At 61.3% G+C, this 25,848-nt stretch overlaps 2 protein-coding genes across 3 annotated transcripts in view; both read right to left on the reverse strand.

Annotated features, from left to right (window-relative positions):
• Positions 1–928: 928 nt before the first annotated feature.
• LOC136130032 (death domain-containing membrane protein NRADD-like) lies at positions 929–2,521 on the reverse strand. The gene is made up of 4 exons (XM_065886425.1): positions 2,479–2,521; positions 1,613–1,802; positions 1,351–1,493; positions 929–1,248 (listed from the first exon to the last, which is right to left on the reverse strand). The coding sequence occupies exons 1-4, from the start codon at positions 2,519–2,521 to the stop codon at positions 929–931; spliced, it is 696 nt and encodes a 231-aa protein (XP_065742497.1).
• A 2,106-nt stretch (positions 2,522–4,627) lies between these two features.
• NBEAL2 (neurobeachin like 2) overlaps positions 4,628–25,848 on the reverse strand; it is a 30,476-nt gene continuing 9,255 nt past the window's right edge. The window contains exons 2-54 of one of the 2 annotated variants that reach the window (XM_065886369.1): positions 25,293–25,381; positions 25,093–25,221; positions 24,910–24,991; positions 24,702–24,826; positions 24,449–24,531; positions 22,734–22,819; positions 22,352–22,634; positions 22,083–22,189; positions 21,525–21,605; positions 20,002–20,085; positions 19,498–19,596; positions 18,445–19,046; positions 18,230–18,362; positions 18,024–18,143; positions 17,497–17,818; positions 17,184–17,266; positions 16,977–17,069; positions 16,607–16,784; positions 16,344–16,477; positions 15,812–15,971; positions 15,460–15,562; positions 15,139–15,292; positions 14,876–15,034; positions 14,529–14,688; positions 14,267–14,352; positions 13,587–14,099; positions 12,744–12,922; positions 12,490–12,649; positions 12,112–12,249; positions 11,663–12,019; positions 11,426–11,575; positions 11,118–11,275; positions 10,850–10,974; positions 10,631–10,766; positions 9,995–10,155; positions 9,580–9,896; positions 9,384–9,479; positions 8,952–9,076; positions 8,727–8,867; positions 8,434–8,564; positions 8,208–8,317; positions 7,999–8,116; positions 7,794–7,891; positions 7,607–7,723; positions 6,893–6,982; positions 6,697–6,806; positions 6,356–6,528; positions 6,148–6,242; positions 5,774–5,890; positions 5,519–5,677; positions 5,294–5,442; positions 4,814–4,949; positions 4,628–4,729 (exon numbers count right to left, since the gene is read on the reverse strand). In XM_065886369.1, the coding sequence (XP_065742441.1) occupies positions 4,628–4,729; positions 4,814–4,949; positions 5,294–5,442; positions 5,519–5,677; positions 5,774–5,890; positions 6,148–6,242; positions 6,356–6,528; positions 6,697–6,806; positions 6,893–6,982; positions 7,607–7,723; positions 7,794–7,891; positions 7,999–8,116; positions 8,208–8,317; positions 8,434–8,564; positions 8,727–8,867; positions 8,952–9,076; positions 9,384–9,479; positions 9,580–9,896; positions 9,995–10,155; positions 10,631–10,766; positions 10,850–10,974; positions 11,118–11,275; positions 11,426–11,575; positions 11,663–12,019; positions 12,112–12,249; positions 12,490–12,649; positions 12,744–12,922; positions 13,587–14,099; positions 14,267–14,352; positions 14,529–14,688; positions 14,876–15,034; positions 15,139–15,292; positions 15,460–15,562; positions 15,812–15,971; positions 16,344–16,477; positions 16,607–16,784; positions 16,977–17,069; positions 17,184–17,266; positions 17,497–17,818; positions 18,024–18,143; positions 18,230–18,362; positions 18,445–19,046; positions 19,498–19,596; positions 20,002–20,085; positions 21,525–21,605; positions 22,083–22,189; positions 22,352–22,634; positions 22,734–22,819; positions 24,449–24,531; positions 24,702–24,826; positions 24,910–24,991; positions 25,093–25,221; positions 25,293–25,381 (8,196 nt within the window). The remainder of the gene's footprint in view (positions 4,730–4,813; positions 4,950–5,293; positions 5,443–5,518; positions 5,678–5,773; positions 5,891–6,147; positions 6,243–6,355; positions 6,529–6,696; positions 6,807–6,892; positions 6,983–7,606; positions 7,724–7,793; positions 7,892–7,998; positions 8,117–8,207; positions 8,318–8,433; positions 8,565–8,726; positions 8,868–8,951; positions 9,077–9,383; positions 9,480–9,579; positions 9,897–9,994; positions 10,156–10,630; positions 10,767–10,849; positions 10,975–11,117; positions 11,276–11,425; positions 11,576–11,662; positions 12,020–12,111; positions 12,250–12,489; positions 12,650–12,743; positions 12,923–13,586; positions 14,100–14,266; positions 14,353–14,528; positions 14,689–14,875; positions 15,035–15,138; positions 15,293–15,459; positions 15,563–15,811; positions 15,972–16,343; positions 16,478–16,606; positions 16,785–16,976; positions 17,070–17,183; positions 17,267–17,496; positions 17,819–18,023; positions 18,144–18,229; positions 18,363–18,444; positions 19,047–19,497; positions 19,597–20,001; positions 20,086–21,524; positions 21,606–22,082; positions 22,190–22,351; positions 22,635–22,733; positions 22,820–24,448; positions 24,532–24,701; positions 24,827–24,909; positions 24,992–25,092; positions 25,222–25,292; positions 25,382–25,848) is intronic. The other variant, XM_065886370.1, reaches the window with a different exon arrangement.

Here is a 25,848-nt window from a genome sequence, read left to right on the forward strand (position 1 = left end):
AGGTGGTCTGGCTGCAGCTGCCCTGTCCTCAACAGCCCCTCAGGTAGGTGGGATGACTTGCCTGTGCTTGGCTTGTGTGGAAGCATGTTTGGACCTCCCTCTTCGAGTCTGGAGCATGGGTCGTGAAAGAACACTTTCTTCCTTTTCCTCACCTGGAGATGACATGAGGCCCTTGGTAACTAGCTTCCCAGGACCAGTTCAGAGGCAGTTCACTTTGCCTCGGAACTGCCTCTTGCTTTCTGCCTAGGGGTGGGGCAGGCTTCCAGCCCTTGAGGCTAGTCACAGCACAAGTCAGGAAAATGGTCTCAAACCCAAGGCCTGAGAGTCTTGGTGGGAGGCTTCTGAATGTGCCAGTCTATTTATTGTTCTCCAGCTCAGGAAGCTGAAGTTCAAAAAGGTAAAATGCTTCCTAACACAATTCAGCCAGTGAATGGCAGATGCAGGATGTGAACTGCATACACTCTGCCCGCAGAGCTCACACATCTAATGCGGGAACACACTGCCTGCCAACTCAGGGGCTTTTCCCACCTTCTAGGGATCCCATCCTTTTTCTGGGCCTCTGCCACATAGCTATCCAACTGTCTCACAGGCCCACGGAACCAGACAGAGCCAGGCCAGTAGTCCAAAGTTGCCTTTAATATGGGATACAAAAGTAGAAAAGACAGTTGAGGCTAAGTAAGAGGAGGTGGAGTGGGGATCAGGAGGGCAGGACTGCTCCTCACTATCAACCCCTCCCCCCCAATATCCTGGTCCCTGTCCTGGAGGAATGTAGGGCGAGGGGAGGTGAGTGGTGCCTGGATCTTCCGTGTCCCCCCAGAACAGCAGGCCGAGGTCCCCAGTGCCAGGAAGCCCGTGAAAGGGAAGGTGTATGAGCTGGGGGTGGTGGGCGCACCAGAGCAGGTTCCCTGAGAGTCCAGGCTGTGGAGCGTCACACCACGGAGCAGTCCTCAGCCAGTGGGCCCAGGGCCCAGACCACATCTTCACAGCCCAGGACAGCCAGCGCATCTGCTAGCACCCTGAGGGTGGCACCACTGCCGCCTTGGACAGCCCAGTACCTCAGCAGGGTGTAGGCTGGCACCTGGCTCTGAGCCATGGTCTCCACTGCCTCAGCCTGGTAGCCCAGGTGGCCCGCCAGGCCCCGCCAGCCTTTGTCAGGTTCACCCGACACCTCCAGGAGCTGTTCCACTTCCTCCTGCTGCTGCCGAGGGAGATGGAGGTAAAGCCGGCAGCCAAGTTCAGGATGTAGCCCTGGGATGGGAGACATGAGGGACACATGAGGGTTAGGCAGGCTTTGTGGTGGGGCAGAGCTAGGTAGGTGTGAAGGACTACAGTTTGGGGAAAGGGGCTCACCCTGGCTGGGGACACAGGGCTCCAGGCTGCTAGGAGAGTCCCAGAAGACACTGCTCTCCCCAGGCATCTGGTCCCTGTTGAAGGCCCCCAGCTCTGCAGTCCGAGCTTTGGCCAGCTGCTGTCTTTGTTTACGTGAGCACCAGCTGTGGGGAGCAGGGGGAACCTGCCAGCCTGCTCCAGCCTTCACTGAGACAGACAGGGAGCTGGTTGGGAGCCCAGATGGGGAGGGAGGTTACCAGAGGGCAATGCCCAGACCACCTACCACTTGAAGGCCATGTAGGCAAGCACACTGAGGGCCACAGAGGCCAGGAGGGCAAAGTAGACAGGGATATTGCTGCCTGAGGCCCCTGGAGGCTCAGGGGGGAATGAGGAGGAGGTACCGGGGGCCAGGGCTCCCCCTGCCCCTGCCCACACCCCTTCCCTGTCCCTGTCCTGCTCCCTCTGGGACTTATCTGTGGAGGAAAGGACAGACAAGGTCAGGGGCAAGGAGGCAGCAGACGTAGACTTTGCTGCTAGAAAGACTGGAAATCATAGTCCCTGCTGTGTAGAGTCAGAAGTTCATACAGTGGCGTCAAAAGCTGACTGGTTCGTTCCCCACCCTCATCTCCCACAGCCTCCCCTTGGCTCGCCATGCTTGGACATCTAGCCCTTCCCAGATGTACCTTCTCCGGGCTTCCAGACGTCTGCTCTTGCTGGTCTACCTTTGCCATCTGACAAACTGGCAGGAAATCTACACTGGGAAGTCTTTCCTGATCTCTCCCAGGCTCCCTTTTCTGGCTCCTGGTGCATCTCCTCTGCCTACTATGGCACTAAACTGTGTCCTGTCTCCCCCACCAACTCTGGACTGTGAGAGCACACTGATTTATTTTGGTCCCTGTGGGAGCCTCTGTGCAGAGGAGACCTTGTAGATTTTTGCAAAATAAAACTGATCCGAAAGGCAAGTAAATGCTGCTGCTAACTTCTGCCTGCAGGCCAGTTGTCCCCACAATCCAGTGCAGGCAGGGCACAAGAAACAGGGATTCCAAAGCCTGTGACTGGACTTGTGTATGGCCTGCAAGGCCAGGGGCCCATGGATACCTCTCATCCTACCCTCTCAGTGCCCAAAATCTGGATCAAGAAGTACTTAACCCACATGCACCATGCCTTCCCTGTGGCTGGAGTTGTGAAGCATGGTTCTGCCAGCTAGCAGTGCTCCCAGTGGCTGCATCTTAGAGAAGGGGTTGGAATGTCATGGGCAGCACTCAGAAAAAGGAGCTGGGAGACTTCTCTGAGTCCAGAAGGGGCTGTGTATAGGGACATGGGGGAAATTCCTCAAGCCTGAAGTCAGGAGTCCCTTGGGGTAGTCTGTCCCGCTTTCCTGGCTCACTTCATCCTGATTCATTCTAGGACTGGGTACCTACCCCCCAATCTCCCCAGTCGCCAATCTGGACCAGTTTCCTCCAGTGTCAAATGGGGTGGAAGTGATATTGCTGGCCCCAGCTGGCCAAAGCTGGAGGAGACCATATTGCAGCTCTGGATGGAAAAGGGCACACTGGAAACCACCCTGTCTCAAAGACCATGGCAAACGCCTGGTCTGAGTCCAGGGATAGCACAGGGAGACTCCCATCCCCATCTAAGCCAGAGCCAGGTGGAGATTTACTAGCTGGTAGGAAGCTTTCCAGAGTTGTCAGCAAGAGCATAGTCCCTGGAGTGACTAAGCTCCCACTCCTGCCTCTAGGGTCAGTGTCCAGCCCTCACCTCTTGCTCCGGGGCTGGACAGGAGGGTTCCTTGGTGGGTTCAGCAAGGGCAGATGGCATGTGGGCCCAGAGGACCCCCGGTCCTTTCTCATCTGGGAATTTGGAGAGGGCCTGGAGGCCAGAAACCTGAAGAACACTCAATCCAGGACCCATCTGTACTTACAAGGCTGATCCTGCTGGGACCTACCTCCTGAGGCCTGGGGAAGAGACCCTGGTCTGGGCAGTGGAGGGGACTTTGCCTGGAAAAGGGATAGAGATGAGACCTGGGGGAAGGTCCTCCAATTCCCCCACATCCACATCCGACCTGGTCCAACCCAGGCACTCCAAACTCACTTCCCTCCACAAGGCCAGAGGCCCATGTGTATGGTAAAGCACACAGTCGGCAAGTGGGTCTGGCACTGAGGCTGTGGTGACCCTTGCCACCTGAAGGTTGTGTATGTACATTTGTGTCACTTACCACATAAGGAGCACTTTCTGGATCCGGGTTGGTGGGTGAGCTTGTGACTAACGCTCGCAGAGACAGCCAAGCCTTGTGCCCGACCCACCCCGAGCTGTGCCTCTACCAACTCCCACACACACCCATCTCGAGGCCCACAGAATATGCACACGCGCCCACACTTCCCCGACTTCCCACAGGCAATCCAACCCAGAAGCCGGCACCACAACTGCACAGGATTTCGGGTCTGGAAATGGGGGGCAGAGAGGCAGCCTTGGCTCCCTCCGTCCAGAAAGACCCGAAGCTGTGTCCCCAACCCGCTCCTGACCTGTGGGGGCCGACCCTCCGCGGGTCCCAGGATCTGCTCAGCTGGGCGGGACGGGGCCTCCGGGCCTTGGGCTGGCCGGGAAGTCAGAGTGGAGTCCCTGGGGATACCAGGTTCTTACCCGCCCGAGAGGCGCAGACAGGAGGCGGGCCGGACACCGAGTGGGCGGGGCCGCCCACGGTCTTGCCCCGCCCGGCCCCGGAACGCACACATGCGTGGAGGTAAGCCCGAAGGGGGGACTGAGCGTGCAGCTGCTGGAGAAACTGCAGCCGGGGCCCTTAGGGACAAGGGCGGTGTGGTTGGGGAGGAGACGGGTCGCCGCAGGTGCTCATGGACCAGGGGGACGCTAGCCCGGGACTGTGGCCAGGGCGGGTTGAGACGCCGCGCGTGCACATATGCTTGGAGGCGGAAGAGCTACAAAACTAGTCCAGGTTTATTGCTGAGATGCGAGAGCGGGGGGCCGCCCTTAGGATTCAGGCCACGGCCCGGCCCCTGTACTCTGCCGGGACGGGGGCTTGGGGACCTGGGCTCCCCACCCAAGGCTGTGCAAAAAGTGCTGTGCGGCTGCTGAGGCCAGCGCTGGGACTCCGGGAGGCCCCTCTGCCGGCGAGGGGCAGGACTTCCTGGAATGATATCGTCCACCAATCCCTGAGCTGGGCAGAGGTGGGGCCCCGCCCACCCCCTGCCAGAGTGTGGGCTGGATGTCACCCTCTCCTTGGACTCCTGGGCGAAGCCCGCTGGGGGCGGAGCTGCGCAGCGGGGCGGGGAAGGGCAGGCTGTCAGCGCGCCTCTCCAGGGTTGTACTCTGTCTCCCCAGAGGACACCTGGGAGATGCGCCGGGAGGATCGCCACAGCTTCCGCGCTAACTGGCTGCTGCGCACCTGGTAGGAGCAGGAGCAGGCTGGGGTCAGCCAGGACCGTCATTTCCCCATCCCGTTCGAGGCCCTCCCGGCCCTCATCCTCACCTCAGAGGGCTGCCCTGCGCCCACCACGATAAGCTTGCCGTCTTCCAAGCCCACGAGCACGTGGCTGCGCTCCTTGGTCACAGCCACGCTACGGATGGGCACCTTCATGGGCAGGGGAGGCGCGGCCGGCAGCAGTCTGGAGGGAGGGAGGGGGGATATATATATACGAACTCGCAACTACAAGGAAGCTTTGATCCAGCAGATAGATGTCTCTCCATTCTCCCATCTACCTCCCAGTCCTCATTTGAAGGATGACTCGATTAAAATCCTGACACAGAAAGGGACCTCCCACAAGTGTGTGGCTAAGGGAGGCCCAGGGCAAGATCTCCCCATTGGGGGATGGAAGGACAGGTGACAGGCCTTGAAGAATGTGTCTACAGACATGTAAAGGGGATGTGGGTCCACGGGGGCACCTCCTAGTGTCCTCTGCCAATGACCACCACCCTGAAGTATCACAAACCCATAAACAGTGGGGCTCACTTGTTCAAATGGAGGATGTGCAGGGCACACTGGGCTGTGCCCAGCAGAACAAAGTCCTCCGTCACCGCCAGGGCTGTGGGCTGCTCTACCAAGGGCAGTGAAGCCCGCAACCTCCCGTTCACCGAGTATAGGTGCAAGGAGTAGGTGACCTGGAGGAAGCAGGAGGTGTCAGCAAGGACAGAATCCCAACCACCCCTATCTTGGCTGGGCGCCCCTTTCCCGTACCTGGGCCCCCAGACGCTCCCGCGCTGAGCTCTGCACCAGGATCTGGCCCTCAGACCCCAGCGCCACGTGGGACACAGGTCCAGGCAACGTGGCTCCTGGGTGCCTTAGTGCGGCCACAAACTGGCCACGGCGTACAGTGTGGATGATCACAGTTCCGTCCTGCAGGAAGGCAGCTTAGGGTGCTAGGCAGGGGTGTGTGAGCTCCAGGGGCAGTGCCCAGCAAACAGCCTCCCCTGGACACAGGCATACACACACCTCGGATCCAGACACCGCCATGTCAAGTTCAGTGCTGATGGCCACACAGCTCACTGCAGCCTCATGCCCGTATAGGACCTGCACAGGCTTTGATGCCAGCCCCACCGAGAGACCACCCTGTGGGGAACACGAGAGCTGGCTCAGGACTGGGGCCTCCCACTACCTTGGCCCCTGAGTGAGTGAGAAGGCTAAAGCTCGGAAAAGTGAGGGTCTTGTCCAAAGCTGGAGAGCTGGAGGGCTGTGGAGCCCCAGACTTGCTCATGGTAGCAGGGGGAAGGAGAAGAGAACAGGGCAGGACTGGAGAGGCCCACTGAGGGGCAGATGGACTGCAGATCTGGACTATGGGGGCCCCGGAGGGCTGCCACCCAGCATACCTGCTGCAGGAGCCGCCACACCATGCATGTGGTGTCCCGGGAGCCTGAGATGAGGTAGATGCCACAGGTGTCCAGTGAAAGGCAGGTTACTACATCTGAATGGAAAGGGGAGGGGAGGGTACCAGCAGAACAGAGTGGTTACCCCCTCCCTGGCTAGCCTTGGAACCCTACTCCCACCTGCACACCCCGAGTCCAAGACTGCACATACCGAGGTGGCAGCTGAGCTGCTTCAACAGCTTGCCCCGGGGTAGTGACGTCACCCGCAGGCTGCCATCCCAATGGCCACCACTGAACACCAGCTTTCCGTCTGGGGCTGCTGCCAGGGCCTGCCCACTCACACCACCACCTGGCACCCAAGGGCCACTCAGCAGTCGCTGCATCCTGACCCAGTGAGGAGGACCACAGGTGAGGTCAGGCCACAAAGGAGAACCCAGGCCCTCAGAAATCTTGGCCAGAGCCTGCAGCTGGCCTGCATTCTGTTTGGGTGGGGAGATGACTTGGGGTGCAGGGTATTTAGAGCCCACCCCTGCCCACAGCCCTCTGTCTTACTTGGGGTTGCCCACGGTGGGGTCTTTGCTGAAGCTGAAGTAATTGCTTATATTACGGTCATAGGGCAACCAGCTGTGGGTGCCCAGTAGCCCACTGGCACTCACAGTCACCTGCGGGCAAGAGGGGACAGAGGTGGGTTTGGGGCAGAGTCAGAAAGGGGTTGGAGCTGAGATGGGGCCCGGCCCAGTGCACTTACCAAAAGGTCTGCGGAGCCCTGGGTAATGAAGGAATGGGGCTGCCGGTGGGGAACCAGGGCCAGCACTAGGGGCACGCCATCACTGATGACCTGCAGGGGGCGGAGCAAGGCTAGCTGTGCCTGAGCAGCCAGCTAAGGCTCTCACTACACTACCTGCTCCCTGGAACACGACTCAGTCCCTGGCCCTCAGCCCCCAGGGGTCACAGGCTAGGCATCATACAGACAGAGGTCCCTCAGAGGAATAGGCATCAGAGACCAGTGTGCCTTCAGGGCGTCTCAGAAAGTGAGTGAGAAACCAGATGGACAAGGAAGATCCTTCCAGGGTGTCAAGCTTGGTTTCAGCTGTGGTCATCCCAACCCATTACTCCACGGCTCTGAGCCTGCTAGCAGGAGGAGAGAAGAGCCTAAACACGTCAGACTTGGGGGCATTCTGGGATGCAGACAGGAAGGTGAGGTAGAGTATCTAAGGCCGGACTCCCTCCTTCTGGTCTCCCTAAGGATGGTCAGGTGAGTCAACACCTTGTCCTGACTCTTCCTCACGAAGAAGGCATCCCACCCGCACTCCCATCTCCTGTGATGTTTACCTCTTTTTCTAAGATGTCTTAGCATCAGTGACCTTGATTTAGGTTTTCCACCTGCCCCAAGAGGCTGGTAAGGACAACGGGATTCAACGAATTTCACAAAGTAAGAAGTCGAGACCCTGCCTCCTCTCACCTCTGCGAAGAAGGCCTTGAGCTGGTCCAGGTGCTGGAATATGCTAGGTGAGTTAGTGTCCAGACGTGCAAGGCGTTGGGCTGCTTCCTCAGCTGAAAGCCGAGCTGGATGTGGCTCCTGTGGGCAAGTGGCTGATCAGCACTGTGGCCAGGGCATCCCTCACCACTGTTTTCCAAGCTGGCCTTACCTTCAGCAGCTGACAGGGTGTCTGCCCGAAGTTGCTGATAATGCCCTCCAGAGCCTTCCGTTCCCGCTCATCTGCCACTTGGTCCAGGTCCACGGCCCCTGAGCATCAGACAGGAAGGGCAGGACAGTCAGGACTCCCTCTGTGCCCACTGCACTCACCCCTCCTCTGTGCCCCGGCTCCCACTTGAGTCAAGGACACTGCTCACCCTCATAGGTGCAGTAATAGAAGACGTTGAGGGCCTCCTCTGCAGCTGGCCCCCGCTGCTTGTAGCCAAAGATGAGGTCGATCCACTCGTGGAGGTGGGCGGACACATATTCTGATTCCTGCGGGCGGGGAGGAGGCAGTCAGTCCAGGAACGGCTGACCCCCCCGCACCAACCCCGGCTGCCCGCCTGTCTGCGTGTGCTCATCTCACCAGAGCCTGGCGGTGCTGCTGGATGAAGTCCTCAGGAGAGCTGGCCCACGGGGGCAGCACCACGTCGCCTACCTTCTCGTTGGTCAGCTGCAGGCAGCCCAGGTCAAAGCCTGGCACAGAAGACCGGGTCAGCTGTCTCTCTGCGCCACCTTCACCTGCTCCCTGGCCACCGCCCCCAACCCGAGCTCTCCATCCCCACACCTCCTGCCCCGACGCCAGCTCCTACCGTTCTGGTTCTCCAGGAAATCAGGGAAGTAGAAGAACTCTGGGATGAGCTCCTTCACGTCGGCTGGGCTCTCCAGGCGGGCCTGCCAGGCTGCTGCCACCGAGTGGAACTGCCGGTCAGAGCAGTCAAAGCTAGGGAGGGGCACGGGCCAAAGTGAGGTAGAGAGAAGGGAGACAGTGGGGGAGAAGGTGTGGCCGCAGGAAAGCCGGGAGCCAGAGGGTCCAGGATGCCTGGAAGACCCGCCTCTTCCCTTCATCCACCCTGCCCTGCCCCATCTGCCTGCCCCTCCGCACCGGCCACTCTGCAGCTGGACGTGCAGGGAGGTGAAGGGTTCCACGCGGATGAGGTAGTGCATCACACCTGCTGCGTTGGAATAGTGGGTGCCATAGTGGAATTTGTCAATGGTGCCCGCTGGGTCCTCGAAGCTCTCATACCTAGAGCAACAGTCGGGGGGAGTCAGCAGAAGCCCTCCTCTTGTCCCTCCCAACCCCCGAGCCCAGCCTCACTCAGGCACTCACTTCTCTCTCACAAGCTGGGCATGCTTGGGATTCACCACACCGATGGGCTTGGACAGGTCCCGGAAGACGACGGGGTTGCTGAGGTCCAACGTTGGGGACACATAGTCCTGTAAGACCCAGGGGAACTGGCCGCCCACCCGGGCAGGAGCTGCATGAGGGTCCTGATGGCCTACCTGCCCTGCCCTCACCCTCACCCTCACCCTCAAGAAGATGAGCGGAGCCCACAGGTGGGGATGCACCAAGTGGAGGGGCTGCAGGGGAGCAGGAGGGACTGTCTGGGACAGGATTCCCTTCGGGGAGAACAGAGGCCAGGCCTCAGACAGCACCCGCCCAGGACCAAGCTCAGGGCTCGGTCCACCATCAGTACCCACACTTGGGTGAACCAGGGCTGGCAGACCAGAGGAGTGGGGGAGATGGGGAGCATGCCCTCACCACAGGGTACTGAGACAAGTCATTGTAGGTCCGCCCCGCAATGGTGTTGAGTTGCATCAGGTACTCGAAGTTGGAGATCTCACGCTGTACCCATTTCTGGGGGGCAGGGGCAAGAGGTGAGCCAGCTGGGCTGCCAGCCCTCTTCCCAACCGCAGGGCCCTGACCTCACCCGATCCTCACACTCCAGGGCTCTCACCTGGGTAAGGCCTGAGGCGCGCAGCATCTCCTGGGGGGAGCGGCTGCTCAGGTAGCCTTGGGTAGGGGGTTGCAGGCGCAGGAGCCACGAGTACACCTGGTTCCGCACCTGGGTGTGGGGTGGGATGGGGCAGGGTTGGGGCCTGGGGGCCTGGCACGGAGATGAGGCCGTGGCCCCACCCATCTTGCAGGGGAAGTTGAGGAAGTAGTTGGCCTGATCAATGAAGAAGAGCTCAAGCGCCGAACGGCGCAGGTTGAAACGCCGCAGGTGGACCTCGCGGAGCTGGGCCAGTGGGCGCCGGAAGTCATGGCCGATACCTGTGGGGACGGACAGCAAGTGCAGAAGTCACTCGCCCCAGCCCCACCGCACCCCAGCCATCCCTGCCGTCCCTCCGTCCCGTTCCATCAGAACACACCCTCCTCGGTTTCCACACGCTCAGCGCTGCCATCGTAGAAATACACGTGCTGTGTGGTGACCTCCAGCAGTCCTGGGACCACAGCCACCACTGTGACCAGCTGGCACTCAGCTGACAGCACCAGCTTCTCATGCTGCTCATCCAGTTCTGCGGCCTCCAACCTGGGGGCCAGCACCCACTTTAGGCACCAGACTCTGGGGTCCCCTTTCTGACAAGCCCAAGGACCACACTCTCGGAGTGCCACCAAGTCATGAGGTACACAGCTCATGACTCCCAGAGGAGGAGGAGCTGCCCAGGGTCCAGACTGACCACAGTCCCCGCCCCGAAACCTGGGCCTCTGAATGTCTTGCCAGGACACCAACCCCCGTCCCCAGCTTCCCTCACTCAGCCCCTGCCTGCTCCCATGGGCCCCCATCCTAGTCTGGTTTGTGTTTCTCAGTCCTGCTCTGGGGTGCCGAGCCATGAAAGAGCAACTATCCATCCTGTTATAGCTGTGCCCAATACTCCCACCTGATTTTGGACCATCCCTTTCAGCGGGAGGGGAAACAGACTCCGGAGTCAATTCCACCACCGGCCAGCACACACTGGAGCAGACCCGTTGCCCCCATCAATCAGCTCTTTCCCAGCCCCACTCACGCGGTCTCCAGCGCAGCCAGCTCATCCTCACCCAGCTGGTCTTCCTGCAGCTCCTCGGGTAGGCTGCTGACTTTGGCCTCTTTGGTCACTGCTAGAGGCAGGGAGGCCTCCTCTGTGGGTGTCAGGGGGGCCTCACCTGCAATGGGCCCAAGGGTGCTCAGCCAGAGACAAGACAGGGCGTCCGAGGTTGGGTGGACCCAGCTCAGCACACCCTCTCACCCAGGTTGTCGCGTAGGGCACTGGCTTCCAGGTGAGGGTTGAAGTGATGGTTGGGCACCAGCTTCAGACGCATGCGCGAGTATGTCTCGGCACTGGAGAGCTTCCAGCGGGGGGTGGGCGGGTCCCTACAGATACGTCCCCAGCGATGGTCACGGGCAGAAGGCTATAGACCTCTGGGTTCCTCCCAGGCTTCACCCCCAAAGGCACCCTCCCAGCTCCTCCCTCCCAAGCCCCACCCCACCCGGACTCCACCCAGAACCCCGCCCACCTCAGGGCCCAGGCCCCACACGGGCTAGAAAGCTGACGCCACAGCGCCCCCCAGTGCAGCAGGGCGGTTGAGTGCTGCGCTGCCTGCTGCTTCAGGGCCGCTGTGTACCGCAGCCCCTCCAAGCGCGCCCGCCGCTGTGCAGGTTCCAGCACCAGCTCCTGAGGAGTGGGGGGGTGGGTAGGGTGGAGGAACGGGTGAGTCCCGCTGGCTGCTTCATGTGCTGTCCCCGTTTCTCCACTCCGTCCCATCAGCCGTCCTCTGGGCCCACGTGTGGAGCAGCTCCCCGCCCCCCGCCTCGGGTCGCACACCTGGAAGGCCCGACGACCGTGTGCCCGCTCCCGCTGGCGCCGCTGCCCACTGCTCATGAGCATGTCGTAGCAGGCATTCCAGAAGCCTGACATGAGGTCGTGGCTCTTAGCATAGGTGTCCATTTCGAACTGCGACATGGTGGGCTGCACCTGGAGGATGGGACAGGGACAGGAGACCGGTGCTCGATGTGGGTCCCCAGCTCGCACTTCTCTGCCCGTGCCCCCAGCTCCAGGCACCTGCTTGTCGATGAAGTGACGCCATTCGGGGGTGGCACAAAAGGCCTGGAAGTCCTCGAAGAAGGTGGGGCTGCCGTTGGTGGGAGGCAGGGAAGGCAGCCCCCACTGCAGCCCCAGGGGCCCGTAGGCACGGTTCAGCAGTGTGCGCACCAGCGGTACCAGCCATGAGCAGCGCTCTGCAGCAGTGGCTGCAGCTGGGGGCTCCCCGTCCCCGGTGGGGGCCTCTGAGGCTGGGGTGTTCAGCGCCCGCGCCAGCACCGCCTCCAGCTTGGAGAGCACATAACAAGCCTCCTCCCGGCGCATGGGCACTGCAGTCTGCAGCAGTGCATGCAGCTTTACGTAGGCCTGGGCGTGCAGCTGTGGACCGAAGGGGTGCAGGTGTCACCAGCTACTCCCGGAGTTCCCTATACCCAGCACACACCCTCCCCTCAGTCCCACCCTGTGCTCACCTGTGGGTCCTCCAGCACAACGTAGCCAAGCACGAGGCGCAGGCCAATCTGTGCCATCTCTCGGAGATCTGCTGTGCCATCGGCCAGGTGCAGCCAGGCCCCCAGGCGATCAAGCAGGCTGCACACACCTTCAAAGAGCTGCCACACACCATATATTCCAGGCGGCCATCACCAGAGGAGGCCAAAAGCCCATGGGGCAAGAGCAAGGTAAGGTTTGGGCTGGAGGCCAGGGAGGGTTTGTACATACAGATAAACCTACGCTCACAGATAGTGGAGCTGATGAACCCATGACGGCACACGAGTACTCATCCACCTCCCAGACCAGATGCCCTCAGGTGCACGAGAACGTTGAGCACGTGCCCCTCGGAGCTGTCATACCTTCTCACTCCACAGCTCCTGGTTACCGTGGCCCTCGGCACACAGGAAGTCCTGCAGCAGGCGCAGCAGCCAGAGCGCCTGCTGGGTGAGGCTGGCCACGACCCCAACGGGGGCCTCTTTGATGTCGGTCAGGGCTGACTCCAGCATCATCTCCAGGAGGCTGGAGAGGGGCGAGGGACTCCGGTGTCTACCTGACCGCCTTCTTGGCCCCAGGTTTCCCCGAGGCTCTTCCCCCTCCTGAGTCACCCCCTCACCTGCGCTTGATGCAGTCTGGTGGGCGCACAAGCGTGGCCGAGGCCCCCAGCTGGGTGAGCACGGAGAAGACCTGGCCGCGCTCCCGCCAGGCAGCCTCGTCACTGCCATCCACTCCCCACCAAGTCACCGAGAACAGCACGTTGGTGAGCAGGTTACAAAGCTCCTCCTCACAGGTTTGCTGCGGACACAGGGGGTGTGTGGGGTGCGGGCTGGGGAGGGAGGCAATCACTGCCCCACTACCATCCCTGTTCAGCACGTCCGCCCACCCACTAGTAGGGACAGCAGGGAGCCGAGCCTTTGGCCAACAGCCGAGCCAGTCTGGTGCTAAAGGCCTAAACAGATGGTGTGGGCCTCAGCCACTGCCCGAGTTCCAGGGAGGATCCTGGGATTCCAGGACTCCTAAGAGGAGATGAGGTAGTTCACACGGTTACCTCACAGTCCTCACAGGCCTCAAGGACTGTCCTAGAATTCTCTGGAAGAATGCCATGGAATAAGCAGACGCCCACCCCCGGATCCAGAAGCACAGGCAGGACCCTTAGAGCAATACTGCCCACAGGCCCTGTGAAGTCCCTGCCTCACAGGCTCTCTAGGGCCTTCTGAAGCCTGGTTAGTGCCCCCAACTCTTGTCTCAGCATGACTTGGCCCTGTTCCAGAATACCCCCCACCCCCCAAGGAACACACTGCAGATAAAAGCTACGAGGCGGCAGCGCCAGACCCGAATAGCAGTTGTAGCCCTGATGTCAAATAGGGCAACACCTGTGGAAAAGCTACGCTGCCTGCCCCGTGTCCCAGAAGTGCCCTCCCTTGGTGCCGTACAGTGGTAGAGGGTGGGCCCGCCTCACCTGAGGGTTGCTTGTATTAGAGGTGTCATCCCCACTGATGGTGGGCTCTGGCAGGCTGCCATCCTCCAGCACATTGGAGAGACTGGAGCTGTGGCGGCCCTGGGCAATAGGGAAGGACCGGGGCCCATCCAGTGGGGAAGGGGTGCCAGGCTGGCTGGCTGGAGTGAGAGTCCCACTGCCACTGCCACCGCCAGCAGTATTGCCTGAACTCACACTGGCCCGTTCCGGGCCCAGCTCAAAGGGTGTGGAGAATGGGGAAAGAGCCTGGTAAAAGGCGTCAGGGTCAGGGCAGGGGACCTCCGCGGGCAGGAAGACGTCTGAAGGCTCAGGTGACTCAGTGGGTGGCTTGTGTAAGGCTGGCTCCGGGGAGGTGGGTGGCTCGGGGGTAAAGGGCAGGGGACTGCCAGCTGTGACGGCTTCCAGGACAAACAGCCGGGTCAGCACATCCTGCCAGCCAGCCTGTCGGGCCAGCAGCCGCACTACGTCTGGCTGTCCGTAGATGAGGTGGAAGAGCTGCTGGGCCAGGGCACAGCAAGTGAGGGACTCATCCGACAGCCTGTCCCAGCCCCTCCTCCCGGGGCCTTTGCATGAGAGGCCTCCAGAGACCCCTCGTCACAGGCAAAGTCTGCAGGGTAGAAGCCGCCCCCCAACCCCCAACAAAGCTTTCACTTCCCACTCACCTGACGACAGATGTCTAGGCGGATGCTGAGGTCAGCCTGCAGGGAGAGCTGCACCACAGCCAATAGATCTGAGAGGTTCAGGCAATCTGGGAAAACGGCCAGAAAAGGCCTGAGGGACTGACCCCAGAGAGGGACTGTGCTCCTCTGCTGGCTCAGCCTTGGTCCCTTGGCACCAACACCTTCCCTATTCCCACCTGCCCTGGTTCCTGGATCCACATCACCCCTCTACTTGGCCTGCCTCTTGGCCCCAACCAGGTTGTACCTGCCCCCAGGAACAGCTTGAAGAGGCCCTGGCAGAGCTGGGGGGAAACGGCCCCCTCCGGCAGGCAGGCAACGAGACCCTGGAGGCCACACTCTCGCAGCCGGAGCCGCTGGCGGCTGCACTCAGGTAAGCGCTCATTCTGCTGCAGTCTGCGCAGGATCTGTGTAGGGGTCGTCATCACGGGGAAAGTTACTGTAGGAGGGTGAGTCACCACGCAGGTGTGTGGCTCCAAGAGAGGCCTGCAAAGGCAGCTTCACCCACCAGCCTAAGGCCTTCTGCACCTCTCTGGACTCAGGCGGGGGCCCCCGTGAATTAGGATGCCAGGGTCAGGCGTGAGCTGAGTGTACCTTGCAGACTCGGTCGGGCAGCAAGGGCGTGGGCCTTGGCCGCACCAGCAGTGCCAGCAGCACCTCAAAGTTCCCTGGCTCCAGCAGGAAGAAAGCCAGAGACTCCTGTGCTGGGGAGCCCTGCAGCAGTGCCAGCAGCAGGTCCAGCGCACCCAGCACCTGGGGATACAAAGTCTCACACTGAGCCGGCCACCCCCCAACCCTGAACGTGGTCCACACTCCACCCCTCCTCCCAGTCTCACCCTCGCCAACCTCCAGCTTACCTGGCCATCATCACCCGCGGCCGCCAGAAAGTTCAGCACCACCTGCAGGTCGTCAGTGGAAGAGCTCCGCACCAGAAACTCCCGCGCCAGGCCCAGGAGTGAAGTCTGCACTGTGCGCAGGTCATCAGCCGCTAGGGGGCGCTCCCGCTGTAGGCTGGGCAGGTCCCAGCAGAAACATGCACCCAGGGCCAGGAGAACACAGGGGCATGGAGGGGAGAACAGGGCAAGTGGGCAGGTGAGCTGGGGGACTGAACAGACCTGCCCCCAAGGCCAGAAGCTGCAGTGTCAGCACCCCACCCCATCTGCCCCCACCAGCCTCACCTGTAGTGAGTGCGCAGAGCATCGAGGATGAACTGGACCCCATACTTCTTCCGCAGCTTTTGTCTATGCTCACGGACTATGCTAGACACGTACTGGATGTGGCCTAAGTGGGAATCGGCAGAGGGCTCAGGCTACCTGACTGAGCCGGGTCCCTTCCATCCTCCAAGATAGGGGCCATGCCCCTGCCAGACCTCCCTGCCCACCTCCACCCCCCACCAGGAGAGGGTCATGGTCCCCTCAGATGCCTCAGGGCAGATATGTCCCCTCAGATCACCCACAGGGCTATAGCTTCTCAGAACCTCCACCAACATCCTGCCTGGCGGCAACCCCTTACCCAAGTCCCCACACCTACCCAGGCGCACAGCAAAGTCGCTAAGGGTCCAGAGGTGAAAGTTGAAGAGCAAATGCTGGTAGAGCAGGTACAGGAGGGTCCCACCGCCCTCGGCTGCCACCTGCTCCATCAGAAGCTGGGCAGACATGAGCACATTCATGTCCATGGCCCAGCTGGGGACCTGGGGGAGGACAGAGGAGCTGGGGTGAGATATCAGGCCCTGCCCGCCCACTCTCAGGCCTCCCAGTTTCCACCCTGCCCTGCACAGGCAGATGGACACAAGCATTCTGCCTGCTCAAAACACTTCAGTGGCTCCCTGCCATCTCTGAAGTGCAAGCTCCCAGACTGCTGTGCAGGTGCCCTGCTGTTCTGCTACTCCCCCCAGACCCTCATAGCCAAACCCTGCCCAGCCTTTCAAGGCCCTGCTCAAATGCCACCTCTCCCAGGAGGCCCTCCCTGACTGATGCCATCAGGCTCCCCTTCTTGGTCCCTCCAATCAGTCCCCTTAGTCAGACAGGGCAGTCCCCTCCCCACCTGCCCCAGCAGGCCCCACCTTGCGCAGGAGGGCCCCAATGATGGCAGGCCCCTGGCACTGCACCAGGCTCTCCTGGTTCACAGCATGGCCCTGTAGGAAGTTCCGCAGCATCAGCAGAAAGGCAGCCACTGCATTCCTCTCCATTCGCTCCTCTACCGCCACCAGGAAGGGAACAGATGTACCTCAAAGGCCTGCCAGTGGCCACAGAGACCTCAAGCAGTCCAGTCCCCCAACCATGCCAAGATCTCCCCCCACCCAGTTCAGGCAGCAGGGACACTTACCTGAGGACCTGCCCAGTGGGAGAAGCAGTCCCTGGGTGGCGTTGTGGCCAGAGGTCAGTTCGGGCCCCACAAGGTCATGTGTTTCTGCTGGACCTGCCTCGGCTTCTTGGGGCTGTGTAGCCACTCGTTCCAGCAGGGGCAGCAGGGCACCCATGCCTCCCACGCAATTCACCACATCCTGCGGGTGGGGGCCACCATGAGAGGGCGGCACCCAGCCATCTCCTGCCCCACTCCATCCCAGCAGACCCTCCAGTCTGGAAATCTGGGTCTCCTCAAGACCTCTCAGGGCACGGTGCCACTCCCCAGCCCGCCCTGTACACACGTGCCCACGCTCATGCTTCCTGCACACACTGCTCACGTGCGCACACACCTTCACGTCCCAGGTCTCCACCCTGTGGCCTGTCAGGCGGCCATCCAGCCCGTGACCAGGGGACAGGTCCAGGCAGATGTTGTTCTTACAGGCCTGCGGACAGGGGGTGAGCAGGCAGCAAGGCTCAGTGGAGGAGGTGGCGGGAGACAGAGGGCGGGAGGCAGGGGGAGGGAGCGGGATTAAGCCGACTGCCCACCTCCGCAGTACCTGAGGTGAGTAATGGAGGAGCAGCCTGGTGCCAAGTTCATGCAGTTCACCCTCGGGCTTGAAGGGTGCTGTCTCATTGGGCCCTGGGGGGTAGGCAGGGGGGCTTCAGACCTGGCTGGGCTTCTGGCCAAACCCCACACACAGCCTGCCTCTTCTCTGCCTGATAAGAGGACAGACCCCACCCCCCCGCAGGGACACCTTCCCCCCACCAGACCCCTCGTTTCTGGCCTGGGCACTTGTTGAGACCCAACCAGTTGGGTCCTGGGGCAAAGCGGTAGGGGCTGGGGCAGGGCACGGGGACGGAGCTGCATACCCAGGGTGCACAGGACCCGCAGGGCTGCCGCCTGCAGGGCTTCATGGAAGATGGCCACAGCCCCCAGCTCGCCCTCCAGGGATGTGGGGCTGCCCCACCGAGTGTCCTGTGTGCCTGCGAGGGTGGAGCTGATGCTGCCCTCCTGCAGAGGGGCCACCAGCCCGGACCCCCAGCCAAGCCCTGTGGTGGCTGGGACTGACTGGGAGCGGGTGAGGGAGGGGTGAGTGTGAGCCAGGGCAGCGGGGACAGGTGGCGCAGGCAGGCCCGTGGTGGTGGTCGTTGTGCGGTACCCAGCAGAGCCGATACAGCAGGAGGAGAAAGGCTGTGGGGCCAGGGTTGGGGGAGTGGTCAGGTCACAGCAGAGCCTGGGGTTCCACCTGCATCCAGTTCCTCGGTGACCCCCAAGGCTGCACAGGCCCCAGAGGCTGAGGCCTGTGGGGTGGGGGAGGGGGAACACGGGGCTCCAGGCCCCACCCTGTCCAAGTGCCCCCAGCTGCCCAAGCCTCCCTAAACCCTGCCTGGCACACCTCACTAAGGGAGGGGCAGCGAAGGGGTGCCGTCTTCACCAGATGGCCGTCTTTGTAGACATGCACCAGGTTCTGGCTGAAGGGCCGGCGCCCGGGCACATGGACAATGCCCACACAGTGCTAGAACAGAAGCCACAACATCAGGTCACAGGTTGGGACGTGGTGTCCCCTCCACCTCCCTGGGCCACATGAGGACGGAGGCTCACCCAGGCGGAGTCGGCAAAGGACACTTCAGGCAAGCTCATGGTCAAGTACTCCTTCCGGGTGCACACGGCCACCACCAGGGTCCCAGCCGCCGTGAAGAAGGCTTCAAACCCTGAGCCGCTGCTGGTGAAGAAGCTGGGGGCAGGCCAAGCCAGTTATGCCCGCTGGTTCTCCTGCTCACCCTGGCACCGCGCCCTGGTCCCTAGCAGTCACCCACCTGTACAGTTGCTTCCGCTGGAGCGGCCGGGTGGGGCCCGGGGCAGGTGTTACAGCCGTGGGGTGCAGACACAGCCAGGCATGGAAGGTAAAGCCAGGTCCTGGCCATCGCTGCACAGGGGGTACCATGATACCCGCCATGCTGGGCGTGAGGTCAAAGTAGCACAGGGCTCGTGCCGGGCCCTGGTGCCGGGCCATGCCTGAGAGCGCGCGGATGATGGCACCTGCGTGTCGGGCAGCCCCGGCCTCAGCTCCACCCGGCCCTGAGTCCAGACCTGGTGGGGGACGAAGCAGGCGACGCAGCTCCAAGGGCCTTAGTGACACGTGGCCCAATGCTTGCAGCAGTGCCAGCAGCTGCTCCTGGCAGCGGTCCCCCAGGGCTACCCCCTCGCTGAGAGTCTCCAACAGGCAGCCCACCAGACCGGCCTGGACACACGTGGCACGGCTGGCAGGGCAGCTGTCACAGAGCCACCAGAGGCGCTGTGCTAGGAAGAGGCGCAGCTCAGCTGTGGGCAGTGCTGGCAGCCACCGCGTCAGCACCAGCACCGGCTGCTCATTGCGGATTGGGGGTGGCGGACACGTGCCGTGGTTGCCCTCCACAGCCTGCGGGTGGAGAGAATGATAGTTCCCGGGCAACTGGCATGGAACAGGCCACCCCGCCAACAGTGGGACTTCCTGTCTCAGTTTACTTGCCTAAAGCATGGGAACACAACATGTGCTACCCCACCCAGCTCACAGGTTGTGTTTGAGGCTCAGGAAAGCCAGAGGTGCTCAGACAACCATCGCTACCAACAACAACCCTTGGCTTTCGGTCTGGGTTGGCCTAAACCCCAACTGCCTATTCCTAGGATCATCCTGGGGCTTGCTAACATGCAGCAGCTTCTGGGCCCCATGCAGCTCAGAATCCTCACCCCAGTGACCCTGACACACAGGGTCAGGCCCCAGGTCACACATAGTCAACATGGTCCCCTAAGGTGGAGAGCTCACCTTCCGTGGTAGCCCTGACTCACTCCTGGCTGCCCTTGGGACCCTGCCCCCAAGCCCTTGCCCTCACCATGTTGAGCAGCTCTTGCAACAGTCGATGGGTGGGGGGACCGTGACTCTGCAGAACCTCTTGCAGGTGAGGGTAGCCGATGCGCTCCTTAAACACCTCCTGTGCAGGGATGTGTGGGAAAGGAGTGAGTGTGTATGTGGGCCCCAGGGCGCACTCACACCCTACAGGAACCCTGGAGGAGGCATCGCCTTTCAGGGCCCCCTTGCCTGGCTCTGCCTCTGGGTCACAGTGCTAGCAGGGGAATAGGTCTACCTCGGAAGGCTGCAGATGGTGGTCAGCCATAAGCATCCTTCCGCCCTCCAGCTCTGAGCCAGGATAGCCAGCTCCCAGGACTCACTAATGACCATGCTCGCCCAGGGGGCTGAGCCGTACCCCAGAGGGCAGAATGGTCACCTCCCCAGCTCACTTGCTCTGACAGCCATCAGCCAGGCCTGTTCTAGAGACAGCTGATCCACTCAACACCCATCCCATGCCCCTAGCACAGCAGGACCGCAGCATCCTCACCTTGGCGGAGGGGGAGCCGCTCATGATGCAGGTCAACACTCTGACTACGTGGACTGCAATGGCATCTGTGTCCTGGTCCAGTACCTTGGGGTGGGGAGGGGCAGTCAGGAGAGGCAGGTGCCAGGACGTCGCAGCTGGCGGCACCCTGCAATAAAAGGGTGCAGGGACAGGAACAGATGCCCCAAGGCAAGTAGCTGAGCTGGCTTGGGGCCCTGGAATTGTGGAAACCCTGTCCGGGCCATATAGTGCTAGAACAGAAGCCACCAGGCCCTCTACCCTTGCCCAAGCTGCCAAGCAGCTTGGCAAGGCCCACTCTGACAGAGAAGCCAGGGAAGAAACCAAGGCTGGGAAGGGCCTCACTGGGATACTGGGACAGATCACCAGTGAACCCTTTGGCCACAGCCCTCTGCCCTCCACTGTCCGGTGGGTTTATGGGCCCCGGTCTCCACCCATCACCACCCAAGCTAAACACATGTGCAGGCAGGCTGGCAAGTGCCCCATCACCCACGATGATTGACAGGGGGTTGGGGAATTTAGGGACAATCAATCACAGGATGTTAGAACCAGAAGAACCTTCGAGACCTTTAAGTCCTACCCTGCCCCTTTCCCTAGATCCAGGTGGGGATGCTGAGGCTCACCCTGGCTGAACCCAACAGCCAGAGGCATGCTACTCCTTCACCCTGCCCTACTGAGGGGCTGAGAAGTCAGGAGGGCTTGGAGAGTTTGTCAGCAGGTGCCAGGCTGTATTTTGGCTCCATGGGGCCCTTGGTCCCAGCTCTGCCTGACTCCCTAAGGGACCTCCGGCAATCTTTTCCCTCCTCCAGGCCTCAGTTTCCTCATCTGTAAAAAGCAGGGGTCTCACTGGCCTTGCCTGCTTTGTAGATGAATGGACATGCAGGTTCTCAGAAAACAGCCAAGTGCAATAGACACACAGGGCTGCTTCATGAGGACAAAGCCAGGGCGGGGCTCTGGAGGTGGGGGCCCAGGTGTTGAGCCACCAGAGAGAAGGTGCCCCATGCAAAGCCCCTGACACGCCGCAGCCTCCTACAGCCCCCATGCAAGGTGAGGCAGGGAGCACGTCATGAGGGCATGAGGGGATAGGGAACTCCCAGTGACCTGCTTAGAGCAGGTGCAAGGATCCAAGCAAAGAAGTGGCCCCATGTGGGGGACCTCCTTCTCTGTGAGTGACCACAGCCAAATTCCTGAGTATCTGGCCTCTTGTTTCCCCTTCTGTGCAATGGGGGTGGGGTGGCTGAGTATCGAAGGTTCCTTCCAGGTTGGCATAGCCAAACCCCAGCTCCCAAGACTAATAACAAGGCAGGGAACAGATCACAACTGTGCCATTTCCTAGGATTGGGATTTGGAAGGTAGGTGAGACAGCATGGGGGACCCAGCCCCATCACTAGGCTATACCAGGACTGGCATCGTTCCCCCTGCATAGTGCAGAAGGCTCAAAGAGGGAGCCCCGGGGGGTGGGTGCCCAGGGACGTGGGTGCCTGAGCTGGTCAGCCCCAGGGTGGTACCTTCTGGACATCGGGCTCGGTCAGTAACCAGGTAGCCAGGTCACTGTCCCCCTCAGGGGGCGCCCGGGCCTGCAAGTACAGCTGTCGGGGTGGGGGGTAGGCACAAGGTGGAGGAGGCAGAGGAGAGAGAAGATGAGGGAAGGGTGGGATTAGAGCAGGACCTGGGGCAGTTGCCAGGGCTCCGCCCCATAGGGAAGGATGCGCCCTGAGCCCCAGGCCGAGCGCCCCACCAGGCACTAGGGAAGAGTAGGGGAGCTGAGCCACCTATACCCTGCCCAAAGGGACAGAGCCGGGGGCAGATGAGTGGGCAGGAATAGGCACTGCATCTGCAACAGCTGAGCCTTCCTCCTGCCCCTAGGTTTGGGGCTGGGGAAAAGGGAAACAAGGGGCCAGGGCAGTTCCTGTCCTTCTACAACACCCCCTTCATGTGGGGTCCAGAGCCATCCGGAGCCCCGGGCCCTCCCACTGAAGTACAAGCCATCCCTCCAGCCCAAGTATGCTCATCATCAGCTCGGCATGCACACGTGGTGCCCCCACCCCAGCCTGGGCCCCGCCCACCTTGCTGTTCTGGATGAGGCGGATAAGGTGTTCAAAGCAATTGTTGCTGAGGAAGGTGGCCTGCAGCACTGGCCGGTCCTCACATGCCAGCATCATGGGGATGGCATCTGTGGAGAGGTCAAGGGTCAACCCTGCCCAAGCCTGTCTCAGCAGCGCCTCTGGTCAGCCTTAAACCTTCTTCCCATACTGCCCAGGCCAGCCTTTCCATCATAACTTGGGCCTTCCCCTGCTAGTGCCACCTCCCCAAGAGCCCAAGAGGCTATACCCACCGAGCATGCTGACCCGTAGGGTGATGAGGGCCTCTTCCGGGTCCAGGCTTGGCCCGGCCGGCCAGTCGGCATTAAGGACACGGAAGTAGCCCTCAAGCAGGGCTCGGAGCTCTGGCCCCCGGGGGGGTGTGCGGCTGGCGTGCAGGACATGTACCGCACCCACCAGTGCCTCCAGTGCCAGCGGCACTAGGCGGGGGTCCTGGGCCGGCCCGTGGCCCCAGCCCCGTACCACATCCAGCAGGCCCTGAACAGTGCCAGCGCTCACAGCCTTCTGCCCGTTCTCCTGCAGGTGTGGGCAGAGACGGGCAATGGGCAAAGGGCTCACCCAGCAGAGAGACCCTGAGACAGCCACCCTCGGTCCCCCAGGCTCCTCCAGGCCTACCTTCCCTCCTGCAAGGACAGCACCAAAGAGGTGGATGAGACGCAGCAGGAGCACAGGCGGCAAGTGATCTGCATCCTGCAGGCTCTCTGATGGGGGTGGGGAGCAAGACAATGTCACAAAGCTTGCAGGGCTGTGGGTCCGGGGGACCACACAAGAGGTGGGTGCCCTGGGCTGCGAGTGGGGGGCTGGGTCAAGGAACAGGGCTGGGAGGCCCAATCTGAGGGAGAAGACCGGGTTCTGTGCTGGGAGTCTAAAATGTCATGACTCTATGCTAGGAGGTCTGAGGATACAGCCCTCCGTTGGGGAGCTTGTAGGGGGCATGGCCCTGCCCTGAGAGCCTAGCCAGCTCCCTGGAGCCTTAAGCCCCAAAATGAGGACCCCAGGGTGAGCACCCCCCATGCACTTCCCCATGGCAACCCAGGGTTTAGTTTCTTAGATACAAGTCTCCTGGTCCCTCTGCCCTGTGATGGCTGGAGCATCCCGTGACCGGCTCTGGGGACCCTGCCATACCTACCATACAGATGCTCCACACACCATCCCCCTACACCCCCACTGGGGACTTCTAGGGGCTTTCACAGCGTCATATCTGGGAGGCCCATCTGGCCCTGCTCCAGTAAAGCTGGACAGGATGCCAGGACACGAACTGAAACCCAGAGAGCAGAAAGGACCAGCCCTGGGTCACATGAATGTGTGTGCGTTGGAGGGGGGAATGCAGAGCTGCCTTGATACCAGTGGGATGGGGTGGGGGTCCTCCCGGGGGACAGGGCTTTCAAGGTGAGGCCTGATAATGCAGTTGGCCTGGAAAGGAAAAGGAAAGAGTATGGGCAAAGACCAAAGGTGGGATAACTAGTTGGATTCTAGGAATGAGAGGACAGGACCATGGCTGGAGAGCAGAGAGCAAGCGGGGCTGGAAAGGAAGGCTGTGGAGACGATTGGATTCTGAGGGTGTCAGGTCCCCACTGAGGAATTTACAGCAGGGGAAACAAAATCCAGTGTGTTTTAAGAAGAGTACTCAGGCTGTGGGAGAACAGAGGCAGGGACTTCCCAGGGGGCATCTCCCCTCTTGGAGCTGTTGCCCTCGTTCCAAACCCAGGCCCGCAGCTCCCTGGTGCATCCCAGAAACACTGAGATATTTCCTAGGCCACCACCTTCCCAAACCTGGCCTGCCCCTGTCCAGACAGCATCCTGCCAGGAGCCCATCTGAAATTCTGGCCAGTGTCTTCCAATGAGAGGAGAGAAGACACTCAGGAGCAGAAGGTACCCAGGGAGAATAGGTGGCCAGAGATGTTCTGGGGGGTCAGCTTCCCCGGGAGTATGGGAGCAGGAAGGGGAGACACCTAATGTAGACACTGTCCTGTGGAAGAGAGGAGACTGGGTGGAGCTACAGGGACAAAGAGATTGGACCAGGGAGTTTTAAGATAGTCCAGATCAGAGTGGGGTACAAGCAATGGGGGGGGTCCAAGAGACAGGAGAGAAGGGGAAAGGGAAATCGACTCCCCCGCAAAAAGAAATCACTCATTTTGTGCAGACATGCCCTTCCTCTCCTCTCTGCCCCTGAACTCCTACTTGCCTTTGGAAGCCCACTCAAATTCCCATGGTTCTTCCAGCCCTGAGTACAGCCATAGGTGGGTCCTATCCTGCATATGCAATGGGGAACCAAAGGAGGGGGCTCATGTTTGGGGGCGGGGCCAGGCGGGCCGGGGGTGGGGCCTGACCTCCGAAGAAGGTGCTGAATCCACAGGGCAAAGCCGCAGGAGGGAACTTGTACTTGCTCTTCTCCTTGGAGCTGATGACTTCCCTGGCAGGTGGGGACAGGGTGGGCAGGGGCCAAGGTGAGGCCAGTACTTCACTCCTCCTGCGTCATCCTCCCCTCAGCAGCCTGCACACCGGCCCCTCCCACCTCTGCACCTTGGCCAGTGCGGCCACCCCCATCCTGTCTAGGTCCTCCGCCTGCGGGCCGCCTCTCACCCACTGTGCTGGCGCCGCCAGGTCTGGTAGGGGTCGAAGAGGCCCTCACAGAGGAGCAGGGCATGCAGGGCTACGTTTTCCAGCTGGGACCCATGGCCCTTCTCTGGTGGTGGGGGTCCTTTCAGCTGTAGGCATGCGGAGAGGGTGAAGGGGGGTTAGCTGGGCCGTGGCTACCACTTGCCAACCCCCAGGGTAGAGGCCACCTCACCTTGGCCACCAAGCGGGTCAGCAACGCCAGCACCCGGGGCACCAGCACCTGGCCCCAGCCTGCCTCTACATTCTCCGGGTTCCTGGGAAGTGAATGACGGGAGAGGTCCCGGTGACAAGCCAGCCCCCACCCCGGCCCATAATTGCACATTCTCTCACCGTGGAGAAGACAACAGGGACCCACCTGCAGAGGACGATGAAGAGCTTGAGCAGCAGCAGGGCTTGCTCCAGGTCCCCCTCGGCCAGCTGCTCGGCCAGCACGTGCAGCGCATCCCGAGGTAGCAGCGGCACCTCCACACCTGCCTCCTCCGGCCTGCAGGGAGCGGGGTCACTAGGCGCCGAGCATCCCTCAGTCTCCCGCCCTCCATGTAGCTCCAGCCTCACCTGCGTGGCTCCAGAGAGGACAGTGAGATGCTCTTCTCGAAGGTACCCACAAAGGCCTTCAGCCACTGCTGCAGATAGCCCAGGTCCTTCTGCAGGCACAGGCGTTCAGAGGAACAGTGGTGGGGGCAGAAGGGGCACAGTGGACAGGGGAGGGACAAGGGGATGTGGACAGAGATGGAAAGTGAATGGGGGTACACAGAGATTGGAGGCAGAGCAGTGGGGGTGGAGAAAGGTAGGGATGGGTTGGGGAGGAGGACAGGAAGTGGAAGGTCAGCATCAGAGGACTGCCTTACATATTGACCACTCTCTCAGGGCCCCCATCTGCTTTTCTCAGCCTCTCAGTCTCCTCTCCCACTTCCTGAACCCTTGGGGACCCAGGTAAGCCTGACACAGGCAGGGGAGGGACTTAAGTGTATACATTCCTAGGGCATGGCTGTGGCCCACAGGGGTGCTGTGGCTAAAGGTCTCCCACTCACCAGCCTCCCTGAACCCAAAGCTATAAGCTGGGCTCTCGCATGCCCCCTTCTCCCAACTCAGCAGCCACCACCTCCAGGAA

This window comes from Phocoena phocoena, chromosome 10 (genome assembly GCF_963924675.1).
Source record: "Phocoena phocoena chromosome 10, mPhoPho1.1, whole genome shotgun sequence".
Lineage (NCBI taxonomy): Eukaryota > Metazoa > Chordata > Mammalia > Artiodactyla > Phocoenidae > Phocoena > Phocoena phocoena.

Coding starts and splice junctions, on each gene's coding strand:
- LOC136130032 (XM_065886425.1), bottom strand. CDS start 2,521: ATGCTTCACAACTCCAGCCACAGGGAAGGCATGGTGCATGTGG. Junction 1,803..2,478: donor GGAAGGCATGGTGCATGTGG/GTTAAGTACTTC, acceptor TTTCCTCCACAG/ATAAGTCCCAGAGGGAGCAG. Junction 1,494..1,612: donor GCCTACATGGCCTTCAAGTG/GTAGGTGGTCTG, acceptor TGCTCCCCACAG/CTGGTGCTCACGTAAACAAA.